This window comes from Maniola hyperantus, chromosome 16 (genome assembly GCF_902806685.2).
Source record: "Maniola hyperantus chromosome 16, iAphHyp1.2, whole genome shotgun sequence".
NCBI lineage: Eukaryota > Metazoa > Arthropoda > Insecta > Lepidoptera > Nymphalidae > Maniola > Maniola hyperantus.
Window position 1 is genome coordinate 10377552 of NC_048551.1, and position 21465 is coordinate 10399016.

The 21465-nt window shown below is 38.2% G+C and overlaps 1 protein-coding gene across 2 annotated transcripts in view; it reads left to right on the forward strand.

Annotated features, from left to right (window-relative positions):
• mlt (tubulin folding cofactor E like protein mlt) overlaps positions 1-21465 on the forward strand; it is a 53072-nt gene that overhangs the window by 21941 nt on the left and 9666 nt on the right. For both annotated transcript variants that reach the window (XM_069503840.1, XM_069503839.1), the window contains exons 2-5: positions 1882-2133; positions 2606-3108; positions 3875-3974; positions 19634-19818. In XM_069503840.1, the coding sequence (XP_069359941.1) occupies positions 1888-2133; positions 2606-3108; positions 3875-3974; positions 19634-19818 (1034 nt within the window). In that variant the 5' untranslated portion in view covers positions 1882-1887. The remainder of the gene's footprint in view (positions 1-1881; positions 2134-2605; positions 3109-3874; positions 3975-19633; positions 19819-21465) is intronic.

Genomic DNA, 21465 nt, shown 5'->3' on the forward strand with positions numbered 1-21465 from the left:
CAGTTATTCAATGTTATTATCACCAGTAATTTACCATGTGTAATAAAACCGTATATTAAACTACTTTTGTTCTACTTTTATTATTTTAAGGAAATATTTTATATCCTTATCGATTTCTTGAGTGATAAATTCTGTATAATCACTTACCTACCTACCTAGTAAGTTCCTCATACATTAAAAAAATGATGTTACAATTTTTTATATGTTCAAGTTAAACCATAAAGTGTAGTGATTGCTACTGCATTCACTGAGTCTAAGTTTGGAGGATTAAAATATATAATCAGTGTTCAACCTCATCCATTAAGTTAACGACTTTGAAAATGTTGCTTAACCGACGCAAAATTATTATACTTAGGTATGCGCTTTGGCAGTTTATTCACATTACCCTCTTTCGTTCAAATGTACATACATAGGTACTCCTAATAATGTTTTATTTTCATAGTATTCTTGGCATTGGTATTCAAATGTCATCAATTGTTGGCTAATGCGATTTTTTAGTATCCATCGCCTTTCATCTTTATGGGAATAGAAATACCCTTGATATTTGTTATAGACTGGCCTCGCTACGAATGACCTTGGTCCGGCAACGCAGTCATAGTTCTCCCAGCCACAGGCAAATTTAAATGTAGTATAAAAAAGTTAAGTAACTCCACCGTTTCTAGGTTTGACTAGCTAATGATCAGGTCTAGCAAAAGGTCTTAGTATAGATCCAAAACCTTGACGTTTGACTGCCGAAGTTTTGCTCAATCCTATGAAGTAAACAGACGATATGTACTGTACTGTATTAGTCAATTCAGTTATGTTGACTTATAGAGTGAAAATTTTCAGATGCAAATATCAATCATTAGAGGGTAGGCTATACGTTTTTTTTATTATTCATTATAGCCAAACGCTTGACCCCAATCACGCCTGATGGAAAGTGATAATGTGGAAGCGTTTACCTAGAAGATGCCTTTTCACTCTTGTTTTACAGCTTGACATTTAAGTTACTTTGCGCTTAAAGAAATTATACTTTAAAAATATCTAGTATATCAGGTCAAAATTTAAATTTTGCTTGATTGACAACCACCACTGTTATTGCAAGATACTTCGACACGCTCGAAATCATTCTCAAAGGAAATAATTGCGTTGGTAATTACGGAATCTTTATTCATAATTTCAAATTATTATTGATTATAAATAAATGATTAACGTGATTTTGCACAACACTAATACAAATGACTTACTTAAATTATTAAAATAAAAAAATTTAATTGTCTGAAGCAACACTTAATATTGAATGAAAAAATGATGAAGAAAAAATGTACACAACAGAAACAAGTGATATTGAATTAACTGCGAGTTTAAAAACATATTTTGTAAAAGGTGATAATGATGACGAATGAAACCATGTCGCGAGTTGTGACCTTTTATAATTGCTTTCGACTTATGGCTTACCAAGTTGAAAAGTAAAACTTTTGCAGAATCAAATAGAATAGAAAAGTCGAACGATTTTGAAATTACTTTTCTAAAGTGTAAATACTTCGTAATTACATTATAGTATCACCCGAAATTTTAATGTTCAAGAAAATAGTTTAAGCAAAATCTCATGTTCATAAAAAACTTCAAGTTTATTTTGCAATAAAGAGTTTTTAAGCTTAACAGTTTGCTGTTTTCAGCTAACTTTTTAAGCCACATCGACCTGCACGTATTGTAACACATTTAGTCCAACAAATCTACCGGAATAAGCGCATAGATTTGATATTTTAACTCTACAAACGAACGTTGCTTTTGAAATTCCGCTAGATTTCAATTTGGAATAGGATCATTACTGCCATATTTGTGATTAAATTAATAGAGATTCAGTTAACAGCCTTAAAAATTGCGTTTCTTTGTCCACAGGTAATAATGCCGTCGCTTTTAGAAGCGTTAGAGCGCAAATATGGCGCCAAAGGTGAAGTGAATCCCGCCATAGACGATATACCAGTTGCGATCTTTGTGCCCAAACGCTCGCACAGACTCAGCGTGCCCACGCTTTTGGTGCTGAACGATTGTGATATTGACTGCGCTGGAGACGCGAATGCCTTAGCTGATAAATGTGCTGATGTGGTGGAACTCGATCTTGCCAATAATAAACTTAGTGATTGGAAAGAGGTAAGACAAAAGAGCTCCATGTGTAACTGCTAAATTAATCTAAAAGCTTAAACCTAATAATATTGAGACATGATAGTACCTACGGATAGTAGATTTAGTGTAAGCTGAACTAGGGCCATTGTCAAAAAGGTTGAAGCTGACTGGAAGCACTCCGAATAATTAAAATAATGATTCAGTCTAAAGTGGAACCCGCCGACAACGTCTATTGCCTGTTCTTCTTCTTGAAAATCTGTTTTTGCGAAGTGATCCAAACACTCTTGCTCTAATTTATATTCAACACAAGTATTCAAATAACCACTTTTAGAAAAGTTGTTCTACCTATCAACTTTACAATAATAAAATTATTGTTAAACGGATCTGAACAGTAATTATACAATTTATTGTTAACAAAACACTTCCGCGATATAATTCTAGATGCAAACTATAAAATCTGCGATAACTAGGAGTAACAGGCAAATATAATTGTTTTCAGATATTTGCAGTACTGGAGCAGACTCCGCGCGTCAGATTTTTAAACCTAAGCTTCAATCGTCTGTCCGCACAAATTCAAGCGGCGCAAGCACTGCGTCCACGCTGGGACTTTTTAAGCCATCTCGTCTTAAATTCCACTTATGTCGGATGGCAGAGCGTGCTCGGTTTACTCAAGGTTCTACCAGCTCTTGAAGAGATGCATCTGAGTCTTAACGAGTATTCCTACGTGAATTTAAGCGGGAAGGAAGCCGATGAAAAGGACGTCTGTGAAGGATGTTCCCGCCTCAACATTGATGTTACTGAGCCTGTTCACGAACAGTTGAGGCAACTCCACTTCTCCGGGAACCCCGTCAGCAATTGGAGGGAGATTTCTAAATTGGGTTACGCTTTCCCGAACTTAGATACTCTTCTGGTCAATGACTGTACCTTGACTACTTTGGAACCGGACCCGTGTGATAAGTGTGATGACAAAAATGGGAATAAGGAAAGCCATGACGCCTTCCCGTAAGTAATTCACTGATATAACAATTTATTATCTTTTTCTTCCTGTTTTGTTATGTTATGGATTATGGATCGTAAGTAAAAATATTAATAATAGTAAATGTTTAAAAAAAATTACATTTTAAGCAGCATTATGATATTAAGTAATGTGATTTATATCTGCTATGCTAAGTTAGACTCACTTGTAATAACATTCATAAAATTATAGTACATTTGCTCTTTGGCCCTAAACAATAAAACGTAACATGGTGTTATCAAGCTAATTCTCAATGTCATATTTATCAGCGCGTGGTAAATCTGTTTCGTAATTATTAATTTTCATTGACCCACTGAACTTGTACTACGTGTAACTCTATCTAACTACGCATTGCCAAACTAAATCTAATTATTTTGAAATGTTTTTTAGATTCTTGATTTGTAGATTTTATCATAATTGTTGTGCTACTGTTGTCATGTTGTGCATATACCGACTTTCACAGTACATCAATAATTATAATGATGATGACTATATTATGATGATGATCAAATTTGTCAACTTAAAATAAAGCTGATTTGAGAACAAGTCAACTACAAAGTCGAGTGTTATGTTTGCTGTCACACAATAGTTGCGTTAGTCATTAATTAAGCAATTGCAAGCTTTTAGTCATTTGAATCAAAATAGTTGGTAATAAGTAATAAGATTTTTCAATGTGAATAGATTGTCCATCATGAAAATGTCACATCAAATTTTGTAGAGTATGATTAGGTAATATCAATTTGTTTGTTGCAGACACCTGCGGTTCCTGAACCTAAACAACACTGGTCTGGCAACGTGGGATGAAGTGGACAGGCTTGCCAAATTTCCCGCTCTAAAGAGTTTGCGAGTGCAGGTAAGTGTCTATCTCTAATGCTAATTATAAGATTGATAGTTTTTTTAAGACACACACAACGTAGATGGCCTGAAGTTAGAGACATAGAAGTGATCTCTTAAAATTTGGTAGATCAAAGTTTAAGAGATGCTACCAAAGTTTGGTATACCAAAAATTTAAGTTTGGTAGGTAAAACAAAGGACGTGATAATTTAACCATACTAGTCCTTCCATATCCGGATCATATGGATGGATTAGCTTATTTCAACGAATTACGTAAAATCTGAGTTACTTATTAATCATTATTTATCTGCCACATCTCACACTGCAACGCACGGAGCTCTTAAAGCGACACTTTAAAAAGTTTCTGAAAAATACTACATTTATGTTGCGAAACATGTATAGAATTCTGAATGTATGACATTCACAGCCGCGCTTACGGATGTTTGGACAGAGTAAACTTTGCGGTTTTTATCGCGTACACATAAATCTTCAAAATGCAGCTATATTTTAACTGGCTGAAAAACAATTTGTAACCCGAGCTTGGTATGTTTAATTAACTTATTTCACATATTTATTAAACTTTAAAACTTGCGCAAACTATTGAGCTGGGCTTAGATTACCTTTCGTAGGTACTATTAGAAGATGCTGGGGTCTGCGTAGTGCAGTCTACATACCACTGGTATTCAAACTTAGCATCTGCTCTTCATCTCTTCCATATATTATATTTTATACACACTACACATTTTCCATCTGAATTCGTTGAGTTTTGCTACGTCGTTCTTATTTTTGGAAAATAAGCTTAGATATGACCCCGGTTTCGCCCGCTTGAAAATAGAATTTCTGAAAATCCTTTCTTATACCGCGTAATAACCACAAGCTTCTAGAGTCAGAGGTTTTATCTATACGCCGTGATGTCACTGTTATATATATATATATATCTAGTACTTTAATATACCTGTAGATGTTCGAAACAATTTATCTGCAGGTGAATTTTCGTGTTGTGGTATGGCTTCATCAATATGAAGAAATGTTATTTTATATCTTACTAGCTGATGCCCGCGACTTCGTTCGCGTGGAATTAGGTTTTTTAAAAATCCCGTGGGAACTCTTTGATTTTCCGGGATAAAAAGTAGCCTATGTCATTTTCCAGGTATTTATCTATACCCATGCAAAAAATCACGACAATCCGTTGCACCGTTGCGATGTGATTGAAGGACAAACCAACAAACAAACACACTTTCGCATTTATAATAAAGGTAGATCCGTCATGTACGTTCATCAAAGTCTGTATTTCACTTTAATTTACCATTAAGATAATATTCGAATAATATTATCGTTGTTATTTCCCCTTAGCTACAGAATAATGTTACATCTGTTATGGTCTAATCAGGAAATGCCAAGCGAATTTCTGCCTTGGTTTAAAACGCGGAATCATTTATCACATGGATGTTTGAGATCTTTACTTCCCTTTGATTTCCCATTAAGATTCCTCAATATCTACCGTAGTATCTTTAAATTGTTACAAACCAATATTAGTTAGGCGTTGCTGCTGAGTTTCTTGCCAGCACTTCAGCACTTTTCTTCAGCATCTGCTTTTCGAACCAGTTTGAGTTCTTGTCTTTGAGAGCCACAGATTGCTCCGCAGGAAATAAAGATATTTGAATTTAAATTATCTTCTCTCGTAGGCTGAGATCTATAGAGCGTACTTTGACTTTGCTCAGACTTAAGACACTGATAAAACAAGACAAATGTATGCCAGCTGTGTAACGCTGTCTATAGATTTCAGCCTTAGAGGTAGATGCTAGCTGGTTAGTAGTCAATCAATCAATCAGCCCGTTTGCGTTCACTGCTGGACATAGGCCTTCCCAAGTGTGTGGCCACCTTTCAAATTCACCCACTTCCCGCTAAACTTAAGGTCGTCAGTCCAGCGGGTTGCAGGTCGTCCCATACTGCACTGGCTGGTACGCGGTCTCAATCCAGAACACGTCTGCCCCAGCGGCCATTGCTTCTGCGATAGACATGGCCTGTTCACTGCCACTTCAGCTTTGCTGGTGGTAAGTGATGATACAGTCTAAGATGGAAGCGGGCTAACCTGGAAGGAGTGTTGCAGTTTTTACTTAACCCATACCCCCTTGATTTCTGCACGGCATCGTATCGGAACGCTCAATCGCTTGGCGGCACGGCTTTGCCGGTAGCGTGGTAACTAGCCACGGCTTAAGCCTCCCACTAGACCAGACCAGAAATTTATTTAATTGTAACATTCCAAACCCCTGCCAGGAATCGAACCCGAGACCTCCCACTGATAAGACCACAGTGCCAGGGAGTTCGTCAAATGTGGTTTCGTTACGTCATCATGAACAAAACCATTAATCATGAGGATGTCTGCCTACGCTTCAAAGTAGTATTTATCAATATTATCGTTATTATTGCTCTTAGCGATATACGATAATATCTGGTACATAACTGCAACTGCATACTTGATTACCCGCGCCAATCATTACATCACCGACACCCTTCCGAGTTTAGAACACATGATGTGAGCAGGTACTGTCGCAACGAACACTCTGACAATTATTACTCAGAGGCAGATTATCCCTAAGGCAAACTAGGTACGTGCCTAGGGGCGCGAGGTTAAGAAGGGGCGCGCGCGATCATGTAGAATTCCATTACATTGCCTACCGACCTACTAATATTATCTTGAAGTGACCGAAACTGCCTGTTCTTTAATATACTTACCAAAGAGTCATGACGTGATGTTCTTCACTCGTTCACATAAATATACTAAGTATAATCAGTAATCACCAACTACCAGCTATGCAATAAGACGATTCCACGTTCTTTCGAAGTTAGTAGAAAAATTAATATGGGTGTTAGAGGGGCGCCTATGAGGTGCTTGCCTAGGGCGCTCTCGGCATTTAATCCGCCTCTGCAATTACTAGTTTTGTTCTACTTCCTGTCCTGTCTATGTCTGTCTGTTGGTTGATAGGTAAATGAATAAGTAGATAGTAGTCATTATTACTTTTTTATTTGCATAAGTTTGAAAATCCTTCAAAAGTTAACAAATTCATTTGAAACGCTACCCGTAGGTACGCTGTTATGAATTTCTTTTTCAAAATAAAAAATCGATTATAAAATTCTGTTTGAAAATCGCAATCCGCTTGTTTTAATTTAAAGTAAAAATCTGTCAACTTTGTTTGCACCACTAAAAATTCATGGATTGCTATGGGATGTAGCCTTATTTTCTGAGGGCTAAAATCCGAAATAAAGTCACTGACATAGACCAGGCCAAGTTGAAGTGCAGCAGGCAGGCCATTCTTGTTGTTCAAGAGACGTGATTATTGGGACGAAGTCGCGGGCATCATCTAGTTATCAATATTTTACCTAACACTTTTATCATTGAGTGTAGTTCAAACTTCAGCAGCGCATTAAAACATCGGACGTAACGCGCGTAACGTGACTTCCCTCGGGAACCGGGAGCATGTGGGTGAAGGTCCTCCATTTATAACTGCGACCCATTTAGCGCCCGGCGGCGTTTGCGCAAGGCGTAAAACACCCATTTGCATACCTATACTACGCAGCAGATGGAAAATGTGATATTTTTAGGGTTCCGTACCTCAAAAGAAAAACGGAACCCTTATAGGATCACTTTGTTGTCTGTCTGTCCCTCTGTCTGTCCGTCTGTCTGTCTGTCAAGAAACCTACAGGTTATACTTCCCGTTGACCTAGAACCATGAGGTCTTATAGCAGGGGTTTGTGGTGTGCGTTTTTTTTGTGTGCTTACATCACACAAAAAAAACGGGAAGTACCCTGTAGGTGTCTTGACAGACCGACAGACAGACAACAAAGTGATCCTGGGGTTCCGTTTTTCCTTTTGAAGTACGGAACCCTAAAAATATAGGTCATAGGCAGGTGTTTGCCAACACGGGCTTTCACGATGCCTCGTAAAGGTCGTAAAAACCATCTATTCCAAGCTTCAATTTTCATTCCTGTCGCTCAATTTTCCATTCTGAACCACAAGATATAGAGTAGGATTTACAATGACAATAACGTGACCGTCACGCTACAAATGACGTGAAAGTGTTGCCTCCAGTGTGTGTGGTGTTTGATCATATTCGCTCTGAATGACATGCGTAGCGAGGTACTAGACCACGCGACGTCAACCTATTGCCGTAATATTACGAAATTATAAGCCTATACTGAATGTAATGCGTAAATAATGGAGCTGTGTGGCCTAAGTCGGTGACGGATTTAGATGTCAATCGGGGAGGGAATGCCCCGCACACACGCACAGCCCCCGCGCTAACCCGGTGCGAGCGAGCGCGACCGACGTGCGGGGTGTGCGGGGCGTCTCCGAACCTGTTGCGGACTATAGATACCCGCCTAGTTGCCAGATTTGTGGAGTCTTATTTTACCAAAGAGTCATCAGGATTAAAAAAACTCAAATCATCTCTTGAGTGTTCTCGATCTGATGAAGAAACGAAAGGAATAATAAGCTTAATTTGCTATAATCCGCTATAACAGTCAAACCTCTTGTGGCGTACAGATTTGTCTGTTTTGGCATGGACTTCCGCAAAGTAACGCTTACTTCTATCGAACTGATGAAGGAATATAAAGGGATTCGCAGTGATCTTTGACAAGGAAAAACCTTGGATCAGTCAATTTAGATTGATCACGTAAACATAATGAGAAAATTTCCGTTATTATGAGAAACGACGCCTTTTCCTTGGAAAAAGAAGGAATTTTAATATAATCTAAGCAGTAGATTATAATAAAACTAGCTTATGCTCGCGACTTCGTCCGCGTGGACTACACAAATTTCAAACCCCTATTTCCCCCCCTTAAGGGTTGAATTTTCAAAAATCCTTTCTTAGCGGATGCCTACGTCATAATAGCTATCTGCATGCCAAATTTCAGCCCGATCCGTCCAGTAGTTTGAGCTGTGCGTTGATAGATCAGTCAGTCAGTCAGTCACCTTTTCCTTTTATATATTTAGATTAAAGATTAATAAAAAAGTACCAACTAAAAAAGGTAAAAACGTGTATAAATATTGACTTAGATCCTTGCGGCAAAGTTAAGCTTATAGCGACTCATGATTATCGCGAAACATAACAGATCCAATATTATATTGTGTGAGTTAATGTGGCTAAACTTTAACGTACTTATTTCACATCATAATCAACATCTTGTGCGGGCCGTCTTGCAAGATAACTGGTGGCAATCATGCGAAACACTCTTTATCAAAAGCGGTAGGTAGTTAAGTTTCTTTACTTATTTATTAATCAAATCCAACCAAGTACCAATGCGTCTCCATACAAACTTATTTATTTTTAGGTAACATGAAAATTTTATTGTTATGTTTCAACTTTCAACAGAAAGGTAAAAAAGTCGATTCGACGAATAATTTTAATTCAACTGGGAACACGTTGCAAAAAACAAGAACCTCAAAACTATTTTTACCTGCATCCTATTCAAGAAAAGTTGCTGATATTGTTGCAGTGGGAAACAAAAATAAAACGCAACAAAACTGGGGTTGGACTGGTGATTCATACACAATATGAAGTAATGCGTCACGTGCATAAGGTGACACAAGCGGGCTAGTTTTATGGCAATTTCTAGATGCAATTATTATAAAGCTCACAAGTTGCCTTTTCTACCACGCAGGTCGGATAATAAAAAAATATTCATTGCGTTTTATTATAGCCAAGGTGTTATTGCTATAGATATTCCTACCGTTTCACTGAATCTAGGAATCTAGGAATCTAGAATCTAGGAATTCAACGTCGCTGTCATTCTACTGCATACCTACCTCACGAAGCCTCTAACACTGGAATTCATAGTCAAGGTGAGGACTTCTTCAGGGGACCATTCAGACGAAATGTGTCATATGCAACCCTTTATCTTGACTATGAATTCCAGTGTAAGTCAATCATCAAGTCTATACTAATTGCAATATTTCCAGCAAGATTGCAAGATTTAAAGCCCGTTTGTGATCCACTGCACGGTTCGTTCACATTTGCAATTTATTCGTACTTGTCGACCTTATGTGCATTGGATCTACCTTTCACAAGTACTCGCTCTTCTTTAGAAGGAAGCAAAAAGCAATTATAAAATACATGGGATAAAAGGAGAACCTTGTACAACTATATCGGGTGATTCCTACGTCTGACTGAAATGGAATATTTTTAGGGGAACTGTAATAAATCCTGAACGTTAGATAAACCAAAGCGGCATTGGCTTTGAAGATAATTCAACGTTTAGCATGCATATTAGGTTTTTCACAGCTTCTTTTCTATCATCATTCATCTATTCATCAGCCTGCATGAGCCCACTGCTATCTGCTAGACATTGGCTTCTACAGGGTTTTCGGGAGCCTGCCACCAGTATTAACCACACACGGTCCTCTCTTGTTAACGTTTATTTATTTATTTGGTGACAAGATACCCCTTGATTGCGATCTTACATAGTGATTCATCTTCTTCCTTCTCTTTCATCCTTTTCTCCTCCAGCATTGTACATAAGGCTGTCCACCTCAAATTCACCTCCCAGCTTATCCACGATATTCCTTCATTCTTCCTCAAACTAGGACAGAACAATGTATGATCTGCAAACACATACCTACCACTGGCGAGCTACACAGCCGGGTTTTTTAATTTACAGACTAGCGATTGACTTCAATCAGACCTGCCGGCAAGTGATGATGCAACCTAAATGTTAATTTGAACCCAGAACCTCCCATTTATACGACCACATCTGTTACCATTGCGTCAGGGATGGCGTCATTAATAAAGAATATTAATTAATCACACGAATTATTGAACGTACCTAATAGACTTTACGTGAAGGAGGTCTAAAGCTAAATTATGTATAATGCTATAATGTTTGTTTGCATAACAAATAAGTGTGTGACGCCTCGTTACCATAGAGATCGAGGTGCGCAGTACATTCCTACTGAAAGCCCCAAGGTCTTATACCCAATTCTACGCAATATGTTAAGTATACCTAAACCACAAACATATATACCTACATCATACATCTGCTAGGAAATACGTAACCGTCTAAAACTCGTATCTTTTTCGTCTTACCATATCATTGTTTTAAATATTATAGACCAGCGCTTGGCTGCAATCAGACCTAGTGACAAGTCATGATGCAGCCTAAAATGGAGCGCTCTTGCCTAGAAGATGCCTTGACTTGAAGATACCCATATTATAATTGGAGGGGAAAACTGATGCTGGAAGGGTGTTTCCAAATCTTACCATATTCTATGTGTCAGGGTTTTGTTTATTATGACTGGCTTCTATTGTTCTATACTGTGGTTATAACTACTCGTACAAGCTAAGTTGATAGTTCTGTGAATCAATTATTTCTCCGAGCTTGTGGATAAATCAAGTTGCAGTAGAGGCCGTTTCAGTAATTGCACTGCTGAGTTAAGTGGCTGCCGTGATTGCGAATCTGAGGCCTGAGTTACCTAAGTTTGTTAGCAAAAGACGTTTACACTCTACAAATTTTGCGATTAGATCTTTGTGCTAACTTATTTTTAAAATTGTTGTTCAATGTTGATAAGATGGATAAATTCAACTTAAGTCTTTGTTTTAGGATATCAACCTCAAGGTAGATTAGGATATTAAATACCTATCCTATCTATCTAAGTGCTGGGTAGAGTAGTCTTCTTCAAACAAAGCTCAAATATCTCTCTTCGTTCCTCTCCGCTTCAAAGGATTGGCACCCTTCAGACCGCGCTGCTCTAGTAGTAGTTTTATTGAGTTCACCACAAAGAGTGCTTGCTTACACTTCTCCTATCTCCATCCCGCAATTTAGGTATAGTACGCGATAAGTCGAGATAGCAATCAGGGGGGAGGACGCCACGCAAACCCGCGCGTTACCCGGTTTATCCCGCACCGTCGGGTGTGCGGGGCGTCTCCACTGTCGCGTACTATACCTAAATTCAATAGTAGAAACTCTGATATAAACTTTTGTACTTATAAGGATTGATATCTAGCTGGTTGCTTGGCCTTACGATATTACGCAGAGTACAGACGGATGTCTGTCTGTTAAACCATTAAAAACAATCCAATACTTTGGTGAGACAAGATAAGAGATTGTTAAAAGGTCATGGGAGTAACTAATTAAATTGAAATTGTACTTATACTGAATTAACTTTTACATGTTATTGAACGAGATCGACGTGTCCTGCTGTCAATTGATTAGCAATCTTGACCTATTTACAGTAGGTACACATGTACTTGCTAGCATTAAATTAATAGTTGTCCTTTCAGCTAATCTATTATAACCACAGTATAAAAGGTTAACGATTTAATCACCAGGGATTGGTTGATTTGTTGATTAAATGGCAATGTTAGATCAAGTATAACAATTAATACTCTGTGAAACTCTAGAAGGAGAGGGGTTTGTCATTATATTTTGTGAGTGATCTACTTTTACCACACTTTTGGTTTCTATTGAAATCTATAAAACCATATACTTACTTTTCTTCGTCCTACATATTGACGTAGGTAAATCTATGTTAATAAAACTTTAAAAGGATTATATTGCTGCGTGACCGTGGTGCGTATTGCTTGCCTGGTGGCTGGTTTTTCCTGCATGTTTCGCAGTGGGAGGGCGGCCGGTGCATGTCACATGCTGCATGTTGCACCGTACAGATTCGACTTGTTTCAATGGATTATAATAAATTAAGCTTTTGGTTCATTGTATATCATGGATTTCCGCAAAGTAACGCCTGCTTCTAAACAACATTTTTGGGTCTTTTATATTGACCGCAGTTGTAAAAACATGATTTGGACAATAGATTAAAATCTCGACTCTTTCGTCTTGTTTTAACCTTTCATGCTCCGCTAAATAAAATTTAATGTAATGCAAGTATGTTATAAATTTATAATTAAATCAGTTTCCGTAAAATGCAGCAACGTCCTAGTGTAAGTACGACATTTCTGAAATAGTTTGAGATGTTGGTATTTCGGTATGCAGTCTTGACGGTCGTCGGCAGTAGATTGAAGCGAGCTAGCTGTTCCACTGGATGACGTAATTCCCCATCCTTGACCTCTAACGGCAGACATTGGCACGTCTCCGGCGGGAATTGAGGGCAGTTGAACACAAAGGAATTTCGCCAACACTTAAGCAATCAGCTACTAATATATAATCGCCTAGGAGACAAGTTAACGATGTTGGCTAGTAAAATTGAAAAGACCGTTGAAGAGTTCTAAGAATTGCGATATCCCCTTTCTAGTCTCTTTATAAAACGTTTCGTAGTCCTCACATAATTTATTTTGCGCTAACCAATGTGAGATTCAGGCGGCGGCGCAAGACCGTGGCGTGTGGAAGTCCTTACAAGAGACCTATGTTCAACGGCGAATGTTCGGTTGAGGATTAGGACGTGAGAAAACGAAGAAAAAAATGTGGAAAAGCAAACGCTTATCTCAGTCATAAGAGATCTTCAAACAGTGACCCTTGGCAGTGAGCCTGTGAAATTGGGTCAGTAACTACTGAAAATAAAGAAACAGTGATAGTTTCACTGTTAATGAAAGTAACAATAAATCTTAAAACTCGTAAAAGAGTTACAAATCTAGACTAATTTTAAATTAAAATTTTAACCATACACTACGTGCTAGAAAATACTAAAAACCAAAATGATGTCTTGTTTGAGCTGAAGGGGCTACTGCCTCAGCATGATGCAGTATTTGACTACTGCAGCTGCAACAGACTATTTGAGTACTACAGACAAGATATGCCCAAGCGAACAAAAATTTTGACGGTTTTGGAACCAAATAAATCAGCGCCACCTCTTAGATACTAATGAACGACCCGTTTGAAATCCAGACGTGATGAATCGGTGCCATTTTGCTCGTTCAATGGCCCTGTCCTTACGAAGTAATATATAAGTCAATGACTGGCAGCGCTGATATTCAGGCAGAGCCGTGGTGTCACGAAGTTCGAGTTACTTTGACAAAAGGTCAGAGCGTTTCCATCTTTACTTAGTTGATATTATCCTCACAATATATCCTCTTCAGAAACAGAAACTGCGTCATAATAAATTGAAAGATTACCTGAGTTCAAACAAAATCAGTTGGAAACCAGTTATGAACACGTGAATCGTGAATCACGCGGCGATCAACGGTCGACTTGATTTCATTCCTCCCACACTCATCACCTCAAGATAAACAAGGAATTTAAAGAGTTAATTCTTTATTTTTCGTTTAATTTTTATTAAGATTATTTGGATGTTAGTTGTGGATCTTTATGCACAAGTTTTGATAGGTATTTCTTCTCTAACTGTGTGGACAAATCTTGTTTTTGCCATATAGGTAGTTATCTAGGAGTCCATCTAAAAAGTTTAATTAAAGATTAAAGATGCTTAATTTTTCCAGGCACAAGTCACAACGCAGTCTTTATACTATTCGTATTGTTATTCTCTGTTTGAAATCTGTACCCTTATTATAAATGCGAAAGTGTGTTTGTTTGTTCGTTTGTTGGTTGGTCCTTCAATCACGTCGCAATGGATTGACGTGATTTGTTGCATGGTCAAGACCTGGAGAGTGACCCGGAAAATCAACAAGTTATTACGGGTTTTTTAGAAACCTAAATCCAAGCGAACGAAGTCGTGGGAATCAGCTAGCATTTATATATTGGTGGAAATTTTTTTGCCTTAGTTCAAGTAGGTATACTAGTTACTACTCAATAGGTAATAATTAAGCGTTCGAAAGTAACCTCAATAAAGATCCAAGTAAGTTAGTTTTTAGACGATAATACGTAATTTACGTAGGACGCGGATATCGAATTAGAAAGCCAATAATGGCTTTCTACGTCCTTGAATCAATACAGTATGAAGGAAAGATTCAAAGCGCTATAGGTAGGTATTCCTTTGTACCAAAACAAAGAATAAAGAGGAATATCAAATCAAATCAATGAACCCTAAGTTTGAGATGTAGGAGTGGTTTGACCCAGATAATCCAGTTGCCAATTGAAAGGACATAATGCTTACACGAGGCTTCTGTTCGCTTCCTTTGTCTGCTACAATATGCCTATAGAATAGTACCTACCTAGTATACCTAGGACACCTAGGTCCTATATAGTATGTTTACAAAACGGCTATACCGAATGCTGGTTTGCAGACGCAGTGTTTACGTTTACATAGCCACAGGGTATTATTAAAACCATATTGAAGACTACCTACATGCAGCGAATGCAAAATGCAACAGTGAATTCAAAACAATGTGATTTTATGGAATGAGTTGGTAACTATTTTTTCATAACCAGCTGCTACGACATAAGATTAATGCTTCGTTTTTAGGGTTCCGTACCTCAAAAGGAAAAACGGAACCCTTATAGGACCACTTTGGTGTCTGTCTGTCTGTCAAGAAACCTATAACAGGGTACTTACCGTTGACCTAGAATCATGAAATTTGGTAGGTAGATCTTATACTGACATTTGGGGAAAAATCTGAAAACCGTAAATTTAGGCTTATATCACACAAAAAAACTGGTTACTGTCAGGGGTAAATTGGACTACAAAATGAAGCTTTTTTCCCCCGCCCCTCTTTCTTTCGTGGAATGAATTTGCTCTAGTTACGAAGTACCTACATAATCTATTGTATGGTTGCACTTTGCATCCCACATTACATGACGTCTACCCTGTGACCTCTTGTATGCATTACCATAATAGCGGTCGGGGTCATATAGCTCTTTATTTATTCACGTGTATTGCACTGACAAAAGGATTGTAATATGAGCTTTAATATCCTGAATTTCTAATGGGAATAAAGATTAGTTAGGTATCCATTATAGTTAAAAGATAATATTTAAGTCCTCCTATGGCTCTGCTCTATTATATTATATTTTATTTTATTTTCTCTGGAAAACCAACAGCTTAAATTGATCTTATTAATGTTAAAATTAGGTAACTAGGAGCTAATAATAGGTTTTCACAGTTAGATACAAAATTACGATTTTGATACGGATGAGTCTAGAAACTTTAAATTTTGCAAGGTTCTCTAGACCTAGATAGAGCCTAAACGTCTAAAGAATTTTCAATAATTTCAACCGAGCGAGGCCAAGCGGATCAGTCAGTTTGAATACTTACAATTTAAACAGTTTTCGAAAAACCCCGACTACGATTTGCATTGCATCTTTTTCTGATTTTTTTTAAAAGAATTGTACCCAGGGACATCAAGACGAATCATTTATCAAAATCGGTTGTTCGGTTGAGTAGTTACGAGCGGACATAATAACGGACATATAGGTACATACAGGTCTAAAACATAACCCTCCGTTTGGGCTTTGCTGCAGTTGGGTAATAAATTGTTCAAAATCAAGTGCAGTAATCGATATTGCAATTAATGATTCAAAACGGTGCCATTACCGCGTGGCACGCCTCGCGGGTGCAATGTTCAAATTCGAATTTGGCGGTTGGATGAACGCGTCCGCGCCGTTGCACGGAGCGGCCATAAATTGGGGTTGGCCTGCGTGTACGCTGTATATCCTGCTCAGACGAATGGGACGTGCTCGATGCAGATGTTTCCGGTTTAATATTGAATTTAACTAGATACAAGTCCCGCAAATTGCTATTGCGCTGGAACCATTTCTCATTAGCATCGAAATGACGTCATTATGAAACATTTTTCACTCACCCAATTTCCAACGATCCAGCATGAAAGCTACAAAAAGTTGTTTTTTTTTATTTTTATTATTATTATTTTTTATTTATTGGGTAGGAGGAAATCCTCATGGATACCAATTGGCATGCCTGACTTCACTGAGGCTTTCTCAGCGACCTACGGACTAAAACCTCCTCCCTTCGCTGGCCGTCCTTCCCCGGTACTGCAATACGCAAATCTTCAGGAAAGGGGCTGTCCGGTCAGGCCTCGTTTGCCCTTTGCCTGGACCATTCGTCGTTCACACGCTTCCTCATTATTTCCTGGAGCATTTTTGCACCTTTATTCCACCCCTCTTCGTCGTTTAGCATCTGTGGCACCAAACTGTCCTTGGTGAGAGGTTCTCCGTTTCCACGTGCTTCGTTCCTTATTTCTGCGAACATGCTGCACTCAAAAATTGCGTGGTGCGGTGTGTCCTCCTCACCGCAGTAGGGACAGTTGTCGCTGGGTGCCTTGCCGATGGCATACAGGTAAGTGTTGAATACTCCGTGCCCGCTCAGTGTCTGTGTGAAAAAAGTTGTTATAGTAGAATAAACTTTTGTTAAGCTATTTTAATTTTCCCGGTTCCCAGGCTGCATGCACCATTTTATGGCCTTAAATGTCCCCACAGCGCAGTGCCGGCAAGATTTACGAGTTCGGATAGCCGTTCTGCATTTTAAATTGTTTTGCACAAATGGTACAGCTACTGTATCTACTTACCCACTTGAAATCTTTTCTTTTGTTTTCAATAAAGCATTTTATTGTGAGCAACTGTAGAATGTTTTGTGGCTGAATGTTTTATTGCAATTTCAGAAAGACCAAAGAGGTCTTCTTTAACAAAACAAAAGGAATTTTCTCGGTTTCATTTGGTTTGCCAAACCTATCTACATGGAAGGTTCCTCTTCCTGGAAGGTAGGTACTTATTAAGTATTCTGTGCCTAATATAAAAATTGAGTGAAAAATAACATCTAGATATATAAGAGCAAAAGGTAACTGACTGACTGATCAGCGCATATCATGAACTACTACGGATCGGATTATTTGACATGCAGTACTATGACGTATTTATAATTTAACTATGTTAAATTATAAATACATAAGTGCTTTTTATTAGTAGGTACCTAATGAAATTAAATAAGTGTAAGTTAATAATGATTGTAAATTGTACCTAATAATATTGTAAATGTGTCTGAAATAAAGGCTTAATATATACTATAACGTAGATATCCGCTAAGGTTTTTTAAAATTCAACCCTCAAGGGAATAAAATAAGGGTTTGAAATTTGTGTAGTCTACGCGCTTCATATGTTGCAGTTTGATCCGATATTTGGCATTTACATATATATACTATTTATATATTTCGAATGGCACATAGCAATTAGGAAACAATTTCGAATAAATTACTGCCTATTAAGTATATATTTGTACTATGTATTTATGTATATGTATACTTATCTAGTTTTATAAATCTAATTTGATTTTATAATGCGGCAGTCTTCATGCCGCAAAGACTAATTCATGCTTATCCGTGATCACTGATCACTGGATAAGTCTTCCGCGTTCCGTTTTGGGGCAAAACAAGCTCTCAGCTCGCAAGGTTGGACGTACGATCAAAGAAAACAAAGGGATTTTATCGCTAGGCACATGTACATTGTACAAGTATATTGTTATTCGACCTTTAAAGAATGCCTGTTCAGTTTAAACGAAGCGGAGCGTAGATATGTTCAAAAGACCAATCACATTTTGTTGATAAATGAGATGACATGAAAAAAACTGGATAAGTGTGAGTGTTAATGCATAAATAAGCTGGTTAATACATAATTATGTAGGCACAGATTTCTATGTAGGCTAGACATATTAATAAACAATATATTGTCCGTACAAGACCAAGACCAAGAACTCCAAAATGGAAACCTGTAGCTACCGCAGAAGCCTTGAGATGAACAAAAACCCATACAATAGGGCATCCATCTACCACTTTTTATGCAAATCATCAACGTATCCAGTACCGGAATTGTACCTAGAAGTCGTGACTGCTTAATTCAATAGATGAGTACTTAGCATCTTTTTTATTCCAAGAATATTGTAGTCCTTATCGGTCCTCGTGAGTCGTAAGAGACATAATGGCCTTGCAGTGGTCTATGTTAACCGGACGAAATACGAAGACATCACGCATAAGAAAAGGAAAAGTATACTTACCTAATAAAGGAAATGACATTAGGGACAGAAGCTCGTGGAAAAAAATATGGAAGCTAGAAAAGTTTTTAATATGATTCCTCCAAAGTTCTCGAGTACCTACTAGGATGTTTAATTTTTTATTTGCGCGCCAGGCCGTCTAGGATAGCTTCTACGCGAGTTAACCAGAATCTACCTTTGGACATGTGCAATGTGCATTCTACCAACTCAATATTCCAAGCTCAAGGTTTGCCAAAGACCTAATACGTAGCATACTTAAATTAAAACAAGTAGATCGTCTAAGGAATTCTGCTATCGGTACGTTTCAAAATGCAAGTAGCTGGCGTTTGGCCTTGCTGCCGCTTTACTTAAATGGGACTTGCAAATGGGAAGGCAGGTGCCTTATGCCAGATGAGCTGTGGGCAAAATCTGCTTCTTTGTGGACACCCCAAAATTATCAGTAGGCGACAATGACGTGACGGTTTCAAATGAATAATATATAAGTTACTAAAATAAATGATGCCCGCGACTTATCCGGGGAATTTAGGTTTTTTTTAAATCCCGTGGGAACTCTTTCTTTTTCCGGAATTAAAAGTACTTAGCCTATGCCCGTCTCCGGGATGTAAGCTTACTCTGTACCAAATTTCATCAAAATCGGTTAAACTGTTGGGTCGTGAAAAGCTAGTGGACAGACAGACAGAATGATGTACACTTTCACATTTATAATATTAGTATGGATAGGTAGCCCAAAGAGGCTCAGAATAGGGAGTTGTGGTAGATAAATCATAGGGAGGCCTTTGCCCAGTAATGGGACAGTACCGCCTTGTTTACACTAGACCTTTATTAATCCTTCTTTCCAGGGCTGGCCGCTATGGGAACGCTTCGAGTCTACGGAACACGAAAGGCGGTTGCTGCTGTTAGCAAGACTACCGCATGTCAGAACTCTGAATGGCGGCGGCACCGTACCACCTGAAGAAAGGGACGCGGCCGAACGAGCCTTCATCAGATACTACATGGAGAAACCAGAGTCCGACCGACCTGACAGGTATTTACATTAATATTATTATGTTTAGGCCTACCGCCTATATTGCTAGTTTATATCGCCTACGTCACAGAGGCCACTTACCTAGAGACCTTACCTTAGCCTTACCATACCTTACCTTAGAGGCTTACCTAGAGCAAGTAGCAACTATTATATGTATTATGTTCGAATGAAGTGACTCATATAATAACGATCGAACTTCACTTCAAGAAGTTCGCTTGATCATCTAATATTCTGCGTCTATAGGCTAAAGTGGCTAAAACCTATATATACCCAAAAGATTGACGTAAAAATCCGCCGTTAGGAAATTTCATAGGATGATCTTCAATGGAAACCAGTAAAATTTTGGATATTGAACATGTGACAATCACTTTCTCCAGTGCAACGAGGCCTTTGTCCAGCAATGGAACATATTTAGCTTGTTTGCTTTACGTTTTTATAATTCATTTTATTATGCATGCAGGTGAAGACGCGAGCTTCTCGATCAATAAAATTTATGTGACCTATCAGGCTTTACGACTTGTTTATCGCCTTATGCGCATTAGCTGCCAACCTAGGCCACTCGTGTGCCTAGGCTGTAGGATGTCGCAATTTGTATGACGTAGCGTAGAGTATTGAACAAAGACTGTACAGTGAGCTTATGTCCAGCTAAAACCGGAAGTCTAAGCAAATGTTAGGTAAAACATAGGTGTCTACTCCGTTTGACCCAATTTCACAATGTAGACGCGGTGGTCGATTCATGCCACGGAAAAGCAAAGTAGCAACTCGAAAATGTGCACGGATGGGTCACAAAATATCCCTACTTTATATTGTGAACCTTCCAGCTGTGGGTATAGTCCGCGACAGGTTGAGATGGCAATCGAGGTATGAGGCGGGAAGACGCCAACCCACACCCGCACGTCAGCTGCGTTCGCCCGCACTGGGCGCGGGTGTGTGGGGCGTTCCCTCCTGAATTGCCATATCGACCCGTCGCGTACTATTATGTATGCCCAAAGTTCTGGACGTTCGTTGACTTGAACAAACCTAAATTGTTTGTGCAGATGGACCAGAACTTTATAGTAGACTAGTTTTTGCCTGCAATTCTAATTAATAGCCTATGTTACTTCTGGATAAAGTAACTTATTCTGATGGTGGAAAAATTAGGTATTAAAATTGTTTCAGTAGTTTCGGAGTGCAAACAAACAAACACATTCCTCTTTATAATATTAGTAGGAAGCTAGGTAGGTATATAAGTACTTGCCTATTTACATAAATTCCATTTTGAAGGAGTTCGTTCCTCTTAAGGATCCTCACGGTCAATAAAGACTTGGTTACTCAAGAGTCGATATAATGTTTAAGTATGCTTCTTCACTATCGAAGGTCTAAGGAATTTATAAGGAATAAATCGTAGGTAGTAGGCAGGTATAACGATGCCTACCTAACCTAGTGAATTAACCTCAATTTCTGACCAACGAAATGCTAATGAGACAATCCGCGTTGTGTGAAGACATTGAATTCGTAATATGTAGTTAACAGTTAACACACTTTTAATCCGCGCAAGGTATACACTCACGAGCAAGTAGGTAACAACGTTGTATAATAATTAATTACGTTAGTTTATTCATAATTTGATGACTAAGTAAATTATGAAGTAAATTAGTGTATTTCTTG